Consider the following 15,930-nt stretch of genomic DNA (forward strand, 5'->3'; position numbering starts at 1 on the left):
AGGATTTCCACAATCAATATGCATGAGATATATTTGTATCCAGTATATGCAAATCTATGTTATGCATATTCATTATGGATAATCTGAAAAACATGCATGTTGCACATCCCAGCCACGTGGGTGCCGCGACCGGGCCTGCTCACCTTGCGCTGCCCTCAACTTGCTCCAGTCTCACTGCTGCTACCAGCTCCCGCCATCCCTGTTGCTCACCACGGCCCTCTCTGGCTCCCTCCATGCTGCAGGACTCACAGCGGAGCTCCCGTCGGGGCTCCGTGTCTTCAGCCACCTCAGCCCCGCCCCTAGGTGCGCATGAGGTCGATGTGCTCCGATTTAAAGGGCCAAGCGCGGGAACACCGATGGGGGCGCAGATTGATGACATCACTTGAAAGCCCTATATATAGAGAGGCCCTGTTCCCAGGACCTCGCCTTGACAATCAGGTCGACACCATGGTGTAGTAATCTTGCCTATCCTGTGTTCCAAGTGTCTCCTTGTTCCGGCGTCTCCTTGTTCCTGAGTCTCTGTGTGTTCCTGTATCCTTACTCAGGTAGTACTTCTTCGTACTGATCTCTGGTACTGACCTTGGCCTGTTTGACTACTCTCTTTGTCTGCTGCCTGGAACTGACCACTGCCTGCCTGACCATTCTCTTCATCTGCTGCCTGGAACTGACCACTGCCTGCCTGACCATTCTCTTCGTCTGCTGCCTGGAACTGACCACTACCTGTCTGACCACTCTTTGTCTGCAGCCTGGAACCAACCCTCGCTTGCCTTGACTATGCCCGGACTGACCTTGGTATTTGATCCCTGCTTTGGCTGACCACTTCTGAACTGATACTCTGGCTCTGACCCTTGCGCTTCACTCGGACACTCTCTTCTGGCCTACTGTGGCTACCAGACCAACCTGCTTGGAATCCACCCATGGCCTTCACCTGACTAGACCCGCAGGCACTGCTTGCCTCACCCGAAGAACCTTCCTGAACTGTTACCTCCATGAGGTCTCCAGAGCTTCCAGTTCGGGTCTGGTCCATCCTCTCTGCATCAGCTGCGCACCCTTGCTCATGGTGGGCATACCCATCCACTATCTCTTTGGGAGACCATCAGAGGCCCACTTAAGTCCAGGCAGTCTGGGTACCCAAGGGCTTAACCTGCAGAAATCCTGGACTGTTATTAGCAAAGCTCCAGCTAGCCTCTGTCACCACGTGTGCTCTGCTTTCTGGTGGCAGGCGCTCTCTGGATCCAACCAGAGGGCCGTACCAATCCTATACTAGGCCAAGAGTCCACCTGCAGCGCAACAGGTTGGCAAGGCCATGGTCTTGGCGGAGTCTCCTGCCTTGCAGACCATCCCTGGTCTGGTCACTCGTGTCCGAGAACAACAACGGATCATGGAAGCATTGGCTTCCTCCGTGGAAAACATGCGTTCTCAATTGGAGGAATCTGTCATGTCCAACCCAGGGGCTCTTGCCCATACCTTGCCCTCATGGCTCCACCCTGTTTGAATTGGGATCCTCGCCTGTCGAGGCTTCATAAACCATTGTTATATGCAGTTCTCACTGCAACCCTTGCTTTTTTTATGTTATATATCTGAGCCCATTGAGGACATGAACATAGATGCACTGGCCTATTGGGAACACAAGTTCATGGTCTAGCTTGACTTGGCCAAGGTTTCTCAGCATCAGGGATGGTGGAACCAGTAGGCAAACTAGGCCTGGATCTAGGGTGCTGATCATTAGGGGGTGCGAGCCATGTTGGGCTGCGAGTGGCGGCACCAAAGAGGAGTGAAGATTCAGCAACCTTGTGCAGTTTGTGATTTTCTCCACTCTACATCTTGGGCATTTTGATATCTTTGTGATATTTGTGATTGCCCTTATTCCACACCTTGGGAGTTTTGACACCTTATTGTGGTTAGTGATTTTCTGAACTCCATCCCTTTAGGTTTGTGACATCTTTGTGCTGTTTGTAATTGCTCACATTCTATATCATGTTTTTTTTCCATCTTTGAGCTGTTCGTGATTGCATGCACTCTGTTTCTTGGGGTCTTACTTTTGCCTGGCTGCCTTACCCTGAATATACCAGGTTGGATGTCTTTGTGCCACTCTGCCTTGCTGCCATACCCTGATTCTGTATATTTTGAGGGTCTTGCTGCCACTCTGCCTACCTGCTATGGCCCAGCTGTACCATCTTAGGGGTCTTGTTACCATTATGTCTAGCTGCCATGCTCCACATCTAACACTTCTGGGGTCTTGCTGCTATTTTGCCTAGCTGCCATGCCTCTTGATGGTTTTCATGCCTTCTTTTTGTTTGCTGCATCTATGCTAACCTTGTTCTTCCATACTACTTGTTTCTTGGTTATACTAGGATGTTTATTCCCTAAAATAAAATGGAAAAAATGGAAATAAAATAGATGTTTCTTCTATAACTCCAAATATTTTCTGGTTCTCCACCTTATTCTTTTGTTGTATTCCTCTAGGATCATATCCTAGTTCTTCCACTCTGCTTTTTCTTACTTATACTGCTGTGTTTTGTCCCCAAAAGAAATCATGGTAAAAAAAAAAAAAAAAGTTACAATTTTTTCCTTCCACCCAATCGCTTTTCCTGTTATAGTGCACAGTAACATAGTAAATGAAGGCAGAAAAATACTCAAGTGGTACAGCCAGTCTTTCAAGCAATTTATTTATATTTTATTATGTATAGTTTTTTTATTCCTTAGTGTGGTATCTGGTGCTCCATGCCAGTTACCCAATTAACATAAGTTGTCCCTTTTCTTTATCTCAATACTTTTAGACATTAGAGATCCCCTGAGTTTATCCAATGCCACTCTCTAATCTTCAAAATGATCACCCCAGAAACAGGGATACAGTACTGGGAGCTCACTGAAAATTCTTAAATGGAAAAAGATGTTATCAGAAAGAAACAGAAAGTATACTAATACCTGTTCTGGCTATGCAAAACAGTGCTGAAAACAAGCAAATAAATTCAGCAGGAAATTCAGTTGAACATTCTCTTTTGTATAAGCAAAGTACCAATAATATCATACATTTAGGAGATGAGCAGAGAAATCATATAACAGAAGAAAGATGTATATGTTATATTATATATATTTATATATATAGAGAGAGAGAGAGAGAGAGAGAGAATATTCCTCAAAATCCTGTAACTGAAATCACAGCAAAGAAGGTATACTGAAGACAAACAATATTCATATACAGAATATAGCAAAACTTTCAGTCAGAAGAAAGAAATGCAGAAATAATAGAAAACATGTACAGAAGAGAACTTTTACATGTTTCAAATGTTGGAAACATTTCAGTAGGATGAGAGATTGGTGCAACACCAGAAATCAACAAAAGGACGGGTCTATGTTCAGCTACAGAGTATGGGAAAACTTTTCTTAATAAAACAAACTTCACAAATTACTAGGAAAGCCACACTGATGAGAGACTATTGTCATGTTCTAATTGTAACAAAAGTTTCAATCGCAAGGCAAATTCCACAAGAAACCCAAAATCCCATCCAGCAGTAAGATCAAGTTCAAGTAGGGAATGTAGTAATAGCTTATGTCACAAAAATGATATCAATGACATATCATCCTCTTGTACTAAATCTGACAAGTGGGAAGTGCTTCATCAGGAAGGCAGATATCTCCCATGCCACTTTCCTTTGCTACTAAACCTATTATCCTACACCTTAGGAATCTTTCTTCCACTCAGTATTGCTTCCATTCACAGACTTTGTACCTTATGGGTCTTGCTGACATAGCCCAGACTCTACACCTTGAAGTGTTCTTTCCACTATGGGGGGCTACTTTGCAACTCTCATAGTACCGTGGTTTGTTGAAGCTACTCTTTGTGCTGCTTGTCCTTATAATTGATGCCTTGGGGTTTTTCTTGTCACCTTTTCTGCTCTGTTACACTTCATGTTACCTTAGTATGTTGATGCCAAACTTGATGCCACTTTCCCTCTAGTGGTGCATTCAAGAGTTCATGCCACTGTTGTTGATGCCCTCTTTTGAAGCCTTCTTTATTTATTTACCAATATTTGATATTCCATGTTTTGCCAGGTTTGGTCTCAAAGCAAATTACAGAAATTAAAACAAACAGGTGTGACATGGTTTAATGTAGTTAGCACTGAATGTCATAGTATGGCATAAGGACCAAGTGTGGGAAAAAACTTTAATTTCCTAATGAACCAGCTGGGGAAAGGCCTGGTTGAATAGCTATACATTGGCTTTTTTTTTTTTCCAGAAAGTGAGGTAATTTGGTTCCTGGTGGATGGGTAAAGGAACCTCAATCCAGATCTTGAGAGCAAAGCAGCTGAAGGCTCTTAGACTATAATTTTAAAATGAGCGTGCGTACGCCCATATATGTGTATATTGGTAGTGAGTAAAGATACACTGTAATTTTATATCTTGCATGCATTTGTGTATATATGTTTTAAAATACACCAACTGAATGTAAATATGCTTCTAATTTTAAGAGGCTACTCGAGCAAAGCTAGTACGTATGTCTTCCATATGACTTTCTCAGCTTTTGTGCACATAGGTAAGCGGATTTTAAAACATGCTTGCATGAGGCACATTCCCAGTTTTCCAATTAGACCACCAGTTTTTCCAGTTAATATCAAAGACTCACCCTGTCCTTCAAGCTCTAAAACTCTAGATCTACCGACTTGCTCGTCATTAGGAGCAGTAGTAAAGTTACATGGATATATAACCTACATGTGCTCCAGTTTTTGTTTTTAAAATACAGTTACACAAGTAAATGTTGGCCCCGCCCCAGAAAGCCCATTCCCCACCCCTTTCCCACCCCCTTATTTCTCATGGATGCACAGGTACATATGCGCGTAATTTGCCACTTTTAAAAATCTCTGTTGGTCATGCGTGGCCCACATACATGTATATGTGGCCATTTTTGAGCGAGCAATGCTTTTAAAATCAAATTCTTTTAGTCATGTGTAGTTCAATTTGTCTGAAGTCAGGGATGGGGAGGAAAGAAGGGTCTTTTGTAAGGATTGTAGCTCTCTAACTGAGGTGTTGAAGGCAAGTAAATGGGTGAGATTCTCACGGGCCTGTTTGTTCATGAAGCAAAGGATTCTGAATTTAATCCTGGTTTCAGTCAGTATCCAATTGTAGTCTGTAGAAAATGATTAAGATTGGTGATGGGAAAGGATTGGTCAGATCCGAGTTTAAGCAAAACTGGATTTCATCTGCATACAGGTGACATTCAGTGTTGAAGGATAGAATCAGGTTGCAGATAAGACAGATGTAGATGTTGAAGAGAATCAGTGAAAGAACAGAACCCTGAGGTACTCCCCAAATGAGGTTTTAGAAGTGTAATGTTTGTTGGCCCACATGACAGACTGAGTTTTTTTGGACAGGAAATATTGGATAAGTATTTTATCCACTACAAATTATTGACTTCCATTTTTCTCTGCTCTCATTGCTTGTTATGGAGTAGGACTGTGAAAGTGTTTTGTTTTGTTTTTTGGCATATTAAAATGAGGCACTATAGTGTCAAGCATTTTTGGATTTTTGCCCTTAAATTATGCTTTCTCTACCCAGACAAGAGACTCTGCATACCAGTAAAGGGATAATAAAACTCATGAGAATTGCAGTGAAGGTGATGAATATTATGTAAATCTTACCTTAAGCTGGTTTAAAAGATGCCTAATGTGTGCTTGTGCAACTTTCCCAAGATAATGCAAGGCCTCTGGACCATGTTCTCTTTTTTAAAAAATATAATTTTAATAATTTTAATCACAAGATTAGATAAATAACTTTTCACTGGAAATATGATTAAGTCTCAAATTTGTGTGACTTATCCCCATGGTGAAATGTTTCAGTACAACTCGGTACCATTTCAGGTATTACATTCCAGGAAACAATAACTTCAAAATTTATGAAGAACAGCACACACATCAACCTAATAAACGAAGCTTGACCGACGTGCCGCAAATGCGCAGTAGAGAGCAGCTCTACTGCGGGCAAGTACATCGGTCTCAGCGAGCGTCAGCTGGATATCAACATGGCGGCGTCGAGTGGCGGCGGCGACGAGGAGAAGCGGCGGCGGTGACAAGGAGCGGCGGCGGCGGTGAGCGGAAGCAGCGGCGACGAGGAGCGACGGCCAGTAGCGAGGAAGGAGAGAGTGAGAGGGAGGGAGGAGAGAGTGAGAGGGAGGGAGGGGTGGGTGGGTGGGTGGGAGAGGTGGAGAGGAGTGAGGGGGGAGGTAGGGGGTGGGAGAGGTGGGGAGGAGTGAGGGGAGAGGGAGAATGAGGGGGAGAGGGAGAATGAGGGGGAAGAGGGGGAGAATGAGGGGGAGGTGAGAGGACAGAGGGATGTGAGTAAGTGGAAGGGTAAGAAGTTGTGGAGCAGAGAAAAAGGGAGGGGAGGAAGGCTGAGGGAGAGGGGATTGAGAGAGGGTGGGGAGTGACTGAGGGAAGGGGAGGGAGGTGAGAGTGAGGGGAGGGAGGCAGTGGGAGACAGAGGGTGAGTAAGACTGAGTGGGGAGAAGGGGGTGAGTGAACGAGGGGAAGGGGGAGTGAGGAAGAAAAAGTGTAGAAGGGTGCTGTGTTCGAAAATGGACTGAAAAAAAATTTAATGTAGCCCGTTTTAACGGGCTTATCAGCTTGTGTTATACATAAAGTGACATATAGAGGTATTCTTTCATGATACTGAGTCATGGATAAGCTTTTTAAAATAGCATTAAACAAAGGTCATGTGACTGGATTTATGAGAAAATGTCATTGGAAATGTGGGTTTATGTCACCCCCTTTTAATTAAATTCATTCACAGGTCAGTATAAACTGCAGAACTTTCTCCACAGTGTATCATAAAACAGTTGTACATGTTTTTCAGTACAATTAAAGACAGATTATTTAGCAAGTCATAACTCACTTGATAACTTCTTAACCTCATATGATGAAGATAAGTATTAAATGCTAAAAAACAAAACAAAACAGGAATTGTAAATAGAGCTAGAAACTCTAGTCTATGTACAATGTATTCTAATGTATATTTCTATGCACCTTCTTCCATTGTGAAATGCTACTACTGATCTATTATTGCACCATCTTAATATGTTGTACCCTACCTTGATTGATTTTCGTATTTGAAAAAATGGGTAATAAATCAAAAAAATAAACAAACAAATAGCTCTCACAAAAGTATAGCTATTTTATTAAAAGAATACTTCCATAGTATTCTTTCCAATGGAAAAAGTTTGATGTTTATGCATCATTAAAACCTTTCAGGTATCTGAAGGTCTGTATCATATCTCACTGCACATTCTCTCCTCCAGGGTATTATTCATATTAAGATCATTCATCTTCTTCTCATTGGTCTTCCCATACAGACCCCATATCATTTTGGTTGGCTTTCCTTGGACAGTTCCATCTTGACTTTATCCTTTTTTAGATATGGTCTCTAGAACTGATCACAGTACTCTAGGTGAGGCCTCACTAAAGGACCTGTACAAGGGCATTCTTACCTGCTTTTTCCCGCTGGTTATGCCTCTCACGATGCAGCTCAGCATCTCTGACTTCAGCCACTGTCTTGTCACATTGCTTCATTGCCTTCAAATCTCCAGACATTATCACCCCAAGGTCCCTTTTATGGTCCATGCTCATTAGTATCCCCCTTCCCCATCGCATATGGCTGTTTTGGATAACTGCACCCCAAATGCATGGTTCTGCACTTCTTGGCATTGAATCCCAGCTGCCAAACCTTCGACCACTCTTCAAGATTTCTTAAATTACTCTTCATTCTCTCCATGCCTTTAGATGTGTCAACTTTGTTGCAGATTTTAGTATCATCTGCAAAAAAACAAACTTTTCCTAACCCCTCTGCAATTTCACTCATGAAGATATTGAACAAAACTGGTCTCAAAACTGATCCTTAAGGCACTCCACTTAACACTATTCTCTCTTCAGAGTAAGTTCCATGTACTATTACATGCTGTCACCTGTCGGTTAACCAATTTGTAATCCATTCCACAACCTTGACACCCACTACCAGGCTCCTTATTTTATTCATGAACGTCCTATGAGGGACTAAATCAAAAGCTTTGCTAAAATCCAAGTGAACCATGCCATCTGCTCTTTCTTGATCTAATTCTCTAGTCACCCAATCAAAAAATCAATCAGATCTGTTTGCCAGGATCTTCATTTCATGAAACCATGTTGCCTCGGATCCAGCAACCGCCAGATTGTAGATAGTTCACTATCCTTTCCTTCAGCAGAGTCTCCATTAATTTTCCTACCACAGAGGTAAGGCTAACCAGCTTGAAGTTTCTAGCCTCACCTCTGCTACCGCATTTGTGAAGTGGGACCACAACCACTCTTTGCCAATCTTGCAGCACCACTCCTGTTTCCAGTGATCTGTTGAACAAGTCTTTCAGTAGACCTACCAGCACATCTCTGTGCTCCCTTAGTATCCTTGGATGTACCTATTCTGGTGCTATGGCCTTGTCCATTTTCAGATTTCCTAGTACTTCCCATACATTTTCTTCTGTAAATGGAATTGCATCTACCTCACTCTCATCCATGCTCTTATCAAGCAGCAGAGCTCCTTCTCCAAGGTCTTATTTAGTGAACACCAAACTGAAGAATTTGTTTAATATTTCTTCTATTTCTTTATCTTTCTCCACACATTGCTCCTTGTCTCCTTTCTATTTTATAATACCACCTCTGGCCTTCCTCCTTTCCCTGATATGTCTGAAAACTGTTTAGTCACCTTACTTTACCTCTTTGGTGATCCTTTCTTCTGCTGGACATTTTGTTTTTCTGATTTCTCTCCTCATCTCCATCAAAAGATATTTACCTCATGCTCCTCTTTTTGGGATCCCTTGTATTTCTTGAACTGATCTTTTTGCCTTTATTATTTTAGCCACCTCCTTTGAGAACCAGATTGGTTTATTTTTCTTACATAAAGATCTATTGCCTTTGTAGTAACTTCTTTTAATTTGGCCCACTGTTGTTTCACCTCACCCATTTTAACCCAGTCTATTTTGTAAAATTTAAACCTTGGATCTTTGCATGACTTCTCTCCCTTCTGGTTGCTATATCAAACCATACTGTCACAATCACCTACCCGGACAATAGAGACATTATCCACATTTGTAAACACTAGGTCAAATATTGCTTCTCCCTAGTGGGTTCCATCACCACATATTGCTTTTGTAGAGTCTGGGGTATGGAGAGACTGTTTATTGAAGCAAGGCAAGGGACAGTGCCAGTGAAAAAACAAACATCAATGATAGTGATTTTTTGGTCTCTAACTGCACAGTGTGTGCTGCTTGACTGACCTTGCCAGTATCTTTTTTGTCACAGCCTTTTTGTGTGTGTGTGCTGAAGAAGTTAATCTACAGCACGCACACACATACACTGTGTATGTATGTATGTATGTATGTATGTATGGTGTATGAGAGAGAGATATTTTGCATATATTGTGAGGGAGAGCGCTAACCACTAGCCAAACAGAGACTTAGTTTGTGCCACCAGTAAGCTGCTAACTCTGCTTGGCAAGTTGAAACTGTGCTTGCTAAGCACTGAAATGAACTTAGTCTATCAACTTGATTGTGTGTGAGAGACAGAAACTCAGTCAGTATCACAGTGGTACTGGTGAATGGCATAATATCAATAAAGTATATTTTGACATTTAAAAAACAGTAGCCACTTTTAATTACATTATGCCACCGCAAGCAAAGGGGAGAGGAGGGAATGTCAGGAGCAGAGGACTGTGTGTCTTGCTGTCACTTTGGCTAGCTGCCCTGCTCCTGATGCTACACTTGGGGGTCTTGCTGCCACTCAGCCTTACTTGCCATACCCAAGACTCTACACCTTGGAGGTCATGCTGCCTCTCTGACTTACTGCTTTAATCCTTATGTACCACCTTGGGAGTCTTGCTGCCACTCAGACTTACTGCAGTACCCCAGACTCTATAGCTTATGAGTCTTGTTGCCACTTTGATTTGCTGCCATACCCCAGACTCTACACTTTGGGGTATTTTTGCCACTGTGGGTGGCTGCTTTGCACCTCTCATGTCTAAAGATCTTCATGCCACTCTTTGTGCAGCTTTGTTCCACTATCAATGCCTTAGAGTTTTCCTTGCCACCTTTGCCACTTCACTCCCCTTCATGGTGCCTGAAGATGTTCATGGCACTTTTGGTGCCACATTGCCCCTCTTGTTCTGCCTTCAGGGATTCATGCCACTGTTGTTGATGCTCTCTTTTAAAGCCTTGGTGTATTCATTCCAATATTGCTGCTGCTTTGCTTTTCTCACGGGGTCCTGCAGAATTCCTGCGGCTGTTGGTACCCTTTTTTCCCTTTATGATGCCTTATGGGTCGATTTTAAAAGTGTTGCTCACACAAAAATGGCTACATATGCATGCATGCAGGCCTCGCATGAGCAATGCATATTCTAAGAAGTCATGAAGTGCAGATGTATATACCTGTGCACACGTCAAAAAGGAGGAGGGAAAGGGCAGGACATGGGTGGGACATGAGCCAGGGTGGAGCCAAGATTTGCATGCATAAATTTGCATTTTTTAAATGGTGGCCATGGCACACATTGACTTATTATCTGCGTAACTTTTCATCTGGTCCTGATGAGCATTTAGCAGAGCATGAGGGTTCAAGGTCAAGTGGGGGGCTTGCAGGATGAAGAACCAGAGGGGTCTTGAAGACCACGATATGAACTGGGAAAACTGGTGGACAATCTGGAAAACTGTTTTTTCCCTCAAGTGAGCATATTTTAAATCCACCTGCACATGTGCATACAAGCTGCTAAAGCCCTAGCCGAAATATGCGCAGGAGAGGTACTTTAAATGATGTGTACGTACTTACATGCACAATTTAAAATAGCAGCATTTCTCTGCTCATGTGCCAATATACACATTTATGGGCACACATGTGTTCCTTTTAAAATTGACCTGTTAGGCTCTTCATGCCACTTTTGGTGCCACTTTACTACAGACTTCTTGCCTTATAGTTCTCTTGCTCCTTCTGAGGATGTTTACCCACAAGTTTCATTCCAATTGATTAGAAAACCCCAATTTTGGCACTCATGATAGGCTATATTGCTTCCCCCATTGACTTTAATGGAAAACAAAAAACAAATGGAACAAATAAACAAAAAAAATAATAATTTTGGTTTGAAATGAGCCAAATGAATGGAAGTAACCTATGAAATGAATACATGAATCGAAAGGAAAATATTGCCTCTGTACATCCCTAATGTCTGGTACTCAATCTCTCTGTCAGAGGCTATCAAAGAGTCTCTTCAGCATCTCCAGCCCCAGCCCCAGCTAGCCTGGGGGAATAGAAATCCTGACTCAGGAATCAAACCCAGGTCCTCTGCTTAGTAAAACACAGCACTGCCACTGAGTAACTGGGCTGACAACAGCATTCTTCTTTTTTATTTTTTATTTTCTTTTTACCTGCATTTCAAAAAATCACAAGAAATCATTGTACAGTAAACTAGAAATACACAGATGGCATAAGAGAAACTTATAAAAAAGAAAAAGGAAAAAAAACCCTGTGTATTCCTCATCTGTAAAGGAAAAGGGGGGAATCAAAGAAAGAGTGCTATACAATGAAAAATAAGAATAAGAAACAGAGAGAAATCAAATGCCAACATTGAATATATGGCCGATCTTCCTGAGTGATATTAGGTGTGCGAGTCTAGAAACGTTCAAAGTTGTGACGGTTCAAAAAAAACCAAACATAATTATCATTATGATGTTTAATACATTTACAAGGATACAACAAAATAAATTGAGCCCCCCTTAATAATACCTCGGCACACATTGAAAGAAATCTTTTCCTACGAAGTCAAGTTACTTTAGTGACATCAGGGTAAATCCATAATTTGACAAAACCTTCTTTATTTCTAGTATCTTACCTGGAAAGGTCTCTGAGTCTTCCCAATATCAGTTTCGACAAAAATGTTGGCTTTTGTCCAGTCAGATTTAGATGGTCCTCTTATGTCACTTTGTGTTTGCAAATCCTCTTTAATAGCTGTCCTTGTAAAGACAGAGAGTTGGGAATCCTTGGATAACCGATACCAAAATATTACCTATGACAAACAGGTTTTAATAAAAATAATTAAATATGCATAATTGTTTTTTTCATTTTAACAATATAATTATAAAACTAAGGCCTAGATTTATCAGAGTGCACTAAGTTAGTGCAAATTGCAATAACATTATCAATAGGTGCCAAACCTGTATATAACCACTGGGGAGATATAGGAGAGAGAGAGAGAGACTGGCCTTAATATTACCGCCCTAGATAGGTATTTGTATCCCTATGGTAGGTCCACCTAGTAACTCGAGGTGAGGTTTAGGTATTAGTGTAGGGGGTTAGGGGCCACTTTTACATTCAAAGTGAGACGTAGGAACAGAACAGTGTACTCTTGTAATGATTTGATATCCTTCAGAGTAAGGAAACTCACCCAAAAATGAGATTTGTACAATGTTCTCTCCACCTAGCTTGATGTTACCCAGATAGAGAGTCCATCAAGCTAGATTGAGAGAACATTGAACAAATCTCATCTTGGATTGAGTTTTCTCACTCCAAAGTTCATCAAATCCTCACAAGAGACCACTGTTCTGTTCGTACACCTCACTTTGAATGTCAAAGTGGCCCCTAACCCTCTACACTAATATCTAAACCTCACCTCGAGTTACTAGGTGGGCCTACCATAGGGATACAAATACCTATCTAGGGAGATAACATTACAGCCAGCCTCTCTCTCTCTCTCTCTCTCTCTCTCTCTCTCTCTCTCTCTCTCTCTCTCCCCCCAATTCAATTAAAATCAGCATTAAGCCTATGCAATAACTCTTCACAGACAGGCAATCCCTAACTCCTCCTAATTTGCATCACACAATACAGTGCTATCACATGCATTAACAGGGCTTTTCACATGCAAAAGTGCCTTAGCACATTTTGATAAGCAACTGGTTTATTAGGCTTTTTTCCCATAGACTGAATGGGAGAGAAACTTTGGTAAAACACAACTTCAGTATTTAGAGCAGCCTTTCTCAACTGGGGTTCCACAGAACCCTGGGCTTCAGCAAGAGGTCACTAGGGATTCTGAAAGAGATCATGACTGAAAAAAAAAAAACCATCATTTTTTTGAACTTCATGTGCCTCGCATTGCTAGCACTCGCAGTGGTGGGAATTTTTACATGGCGCAACTTAGCTGCCAGCCTGCTGCTTTGCGGCTGTAAATGTTGTAAAACTTGGATTGTGTAAGCTGGAAGTGAATCATATTGTGAAATTTTTTAATTTTCTACAATTTTCTCATTTAGCTATTTTTTATGCCGTTCTGTTTTTTATTTTATTAGCATTTGTATTTTACAAACATGTCTGATGGCCCAATGTGGTGATTTTTGAACAGAAGGTGTGAAGTAGAAGAGGAGAATTCTAGACCTAGGGCTATGACAATACTGATAAGGTTAGTGATAAAGAATTACAATCTTCTGAGTCATTTCACTGCACTAGTGCAACAACTAACACAATAAAAGTCCGACTTTACAAGGAAAGTTATTTATCAATGAGTTTTACATGGACTGGTTATCCAAGTTGTCCTATTCCATTGTGCCTTGACTGTGGCAAACAATTTACAAATGTAGCAATGGCTCCAGCAAAATTGAAAAAAAGATGCTTATCTACAAAGCAAAAGTGCTGATCATTTTAAATGGATATTTAAGCAGCTTTACTCAAAACAGAGTAAAGCTTTTGTTAAAAAAGTCACAGTCAGAGAAAAGACTAAGGAAGCAAGTTATTTAGTAGCAGAACTTATTGCCCAGAAAAGGAAATGTCACACAGATGGTGAGAACCAACTAATAGCAAACAGTAAGTGTGGAGTAAATGTGGTCACATAGGGGAACATATATAAGAACTGAAAATGTGAGACCCAAAAATCAAGCTTTTTCCAAATAAGCAAAAGTAAATCCAGTTCAATCTTCAAAAAGTTGTATTTATTTCAAAGGTCAAGACAATTTCACAGGAAGATGCAGTGCCCTGACACAGTCGTGTTTCGCTATAGGGGCTGCATCGGGAAGAACCCACAGGGAAAGAATTCCCATATAATTATAGGTATCAAATTGAGTTTCAACAAGCGTACATATTCAGGTTGCGTTTTGTGCAATTTGTACATCATGAAAACAAAACAAGGCATTCTGGCTGGATTTAAGAGCAATCATTTTCATGATGTTGTCCTATAGTTTGTTACAGCAGTAGAATTTTTTTTAAATAGTCATTTATAAAGATAATGATCTAAGACAGAACAAAAAAAATGGAAAATCACTTAACAATGAATTCAATTTTACCTGACAAAGAGCAGATTCAGCTGATGGTTTTATAAGAGAAGGACAGCTAAGATAAGATTTGAGCTGTTCATCTGGTTGCAATGATCCATTAAAATATATAAACGATCCTGAAAAAAATTTCAGTCAGAATTTACTTGTATTTATTATGAATATTATTATGTATACATACAAGAGTGCATTGCCAGACATTTCAAAAGCTGAAGTGACATAAAAAGCATTCCAAAGTTTTTGTTTAGCGGTTCTTAAAAAGCAGGATTAAGTTCACATTTAAGATGAATCTGCCAACCATCCCCACAAAATTCCAATGAATCCTGCATCATGAGGACTGCCATCATGGCAAAGTCACAAATAAAATGAGCTAAAAAAGAAAAGAGAACAAACAACTATAATTTAATAAAAAGTTAAGACGTCATTTGATATTTGACATGTCTCTGTCAGTAGAAAGGCTTGATTTAATATCCAGTCTGAAGGACCATAACAAATTAACTACTTTGCCTTTCTGCACTAATAATCTATGAGGGATGACAGGATTCAAAATCAGTTTGGTCTGATGCTCTAAGTCTGATGCTGGTTCTGAGTTTGCTTGTTGGGGAAGAGGAAAAGAAGAATGAAGTTAGCAGAGAGGGTTCGGCAACTCTTACACATGTTGGGATTGAGGTGAAAAAGAAGAAAGGAGACAATGGTGCTATTTGACACTAAAAGGCCTATGTACCAAGCCGCATTAAAATTGTCCACTACCGGGAGAACCGAGAGACTCCACCAGGAGTACCATCAGGCACTGACTCAGTAACCTAGCCCTGCTGTGAGGTCCCCGCAGGAATTTAAAACCAGGCAAGCAGCGGCAGTATCCGGGACGACAGAGATTCCACAAGGAGTACCATCAGACACTGACTCAGTCACCTAGTTCTGCTGTGAGATTCCCACAGGAGTTTTAAACTAGGCAAGCAGTATTCGGAAGACCGAGAGATTTCACTGGGAATACCATCAATCACCTTCTCAGTCACCAAGCCCTGCTGTGAGGTCGCCTGCAGGAGTTTAAAACCAGGCGAGCAGTAGCAAGCCACCATCAGTGCGCCAAAGGGACGCACTCCTTTGAGCCCTTTTTGGAATCTCTCAGCGTTTCTTCTTGATTTGCCTCTCAAATTGGGAAGAAGAGAAAAGGTATGGTAAAGCTTTCCCATCCAAATTAGCTACTCCCTCTTCCCTTCTACAACCTACCCATGAGTAATTTCAATTTCCATCTCAAGCCTCAGAGAAAATGCTTGGTGATTCTCTCTCTGTACTTGATTCCACCACTGTTTCGGTCCAAGGGCTCTTCTAGAGTTGACATTACCCAAAGGGAGAGCAGAGAATGGGGCTCAGAGTGTCAGTGAGGCTTCCTTTACACCCATTTTGGCCAGAACTCTCTTCTCACTGTTATAATTTGTGAGGTTTGGGTGGACCCTTGGACACTGTGGCAGCTGACCACACCCACAGGGGGAAGTCCCGAGAGGGGCCTCAGGTCAGGCTCAACTCTTGGACACACAAACACAGATTTATCTTTATTTAGACAGTTTGAGAAGCCACCAGAGGTGGCAGTAGTGAGTAGAAGATGTAGCCCGGCT

The 15,930-nt window shown here is 41.5% G+C and overlaps 1 protein-coding gene across 1 annotated transcript in view; it reads right to left on the reverse strand.

Moving 5' to 3' along the window:
- MALRD1 (MAM and LDL receptor class A domain containing 1) overlaps positions 1–15,930 on the reverse strand; it is a 954,719-nt gene that overhangs the window by 806,968 nt on the left and 131,821 nt on the right. Inside the window, exons 12-13 of the mRNA XM_029587045.1 lie at positions 14,327–14,433; positions 11,893–12,066 (exon numbers count right to left, since the gene is read on the reverse strand). Coding sequence (XP_029442905.1) covers positions 11,893–12,066; positions 14,327–14,433 — 281 coding nt within the window. The remainder of the gene's footprint in view (positions 1–11,892; positions 12,067–14,326; positions 14,434–15,930) is intronic.

The sequence above is a fragment of the Rhinatrema bivittatum genome, chromosome 2, assembly GCF_901001135.1.
Source record: "Rhinatrema bivittatum chromosome 2, aRhiBiv1.1, whole genome shotgun sequence".
Classification (NCBI taxonomy): domain Eukaryota; kingdom Metazoa; phylum Chordata; class Amphibia; order Gymnophiona; family Rhinatrematidae; genus Rhinatrema; species Rhinatrema bivittatum.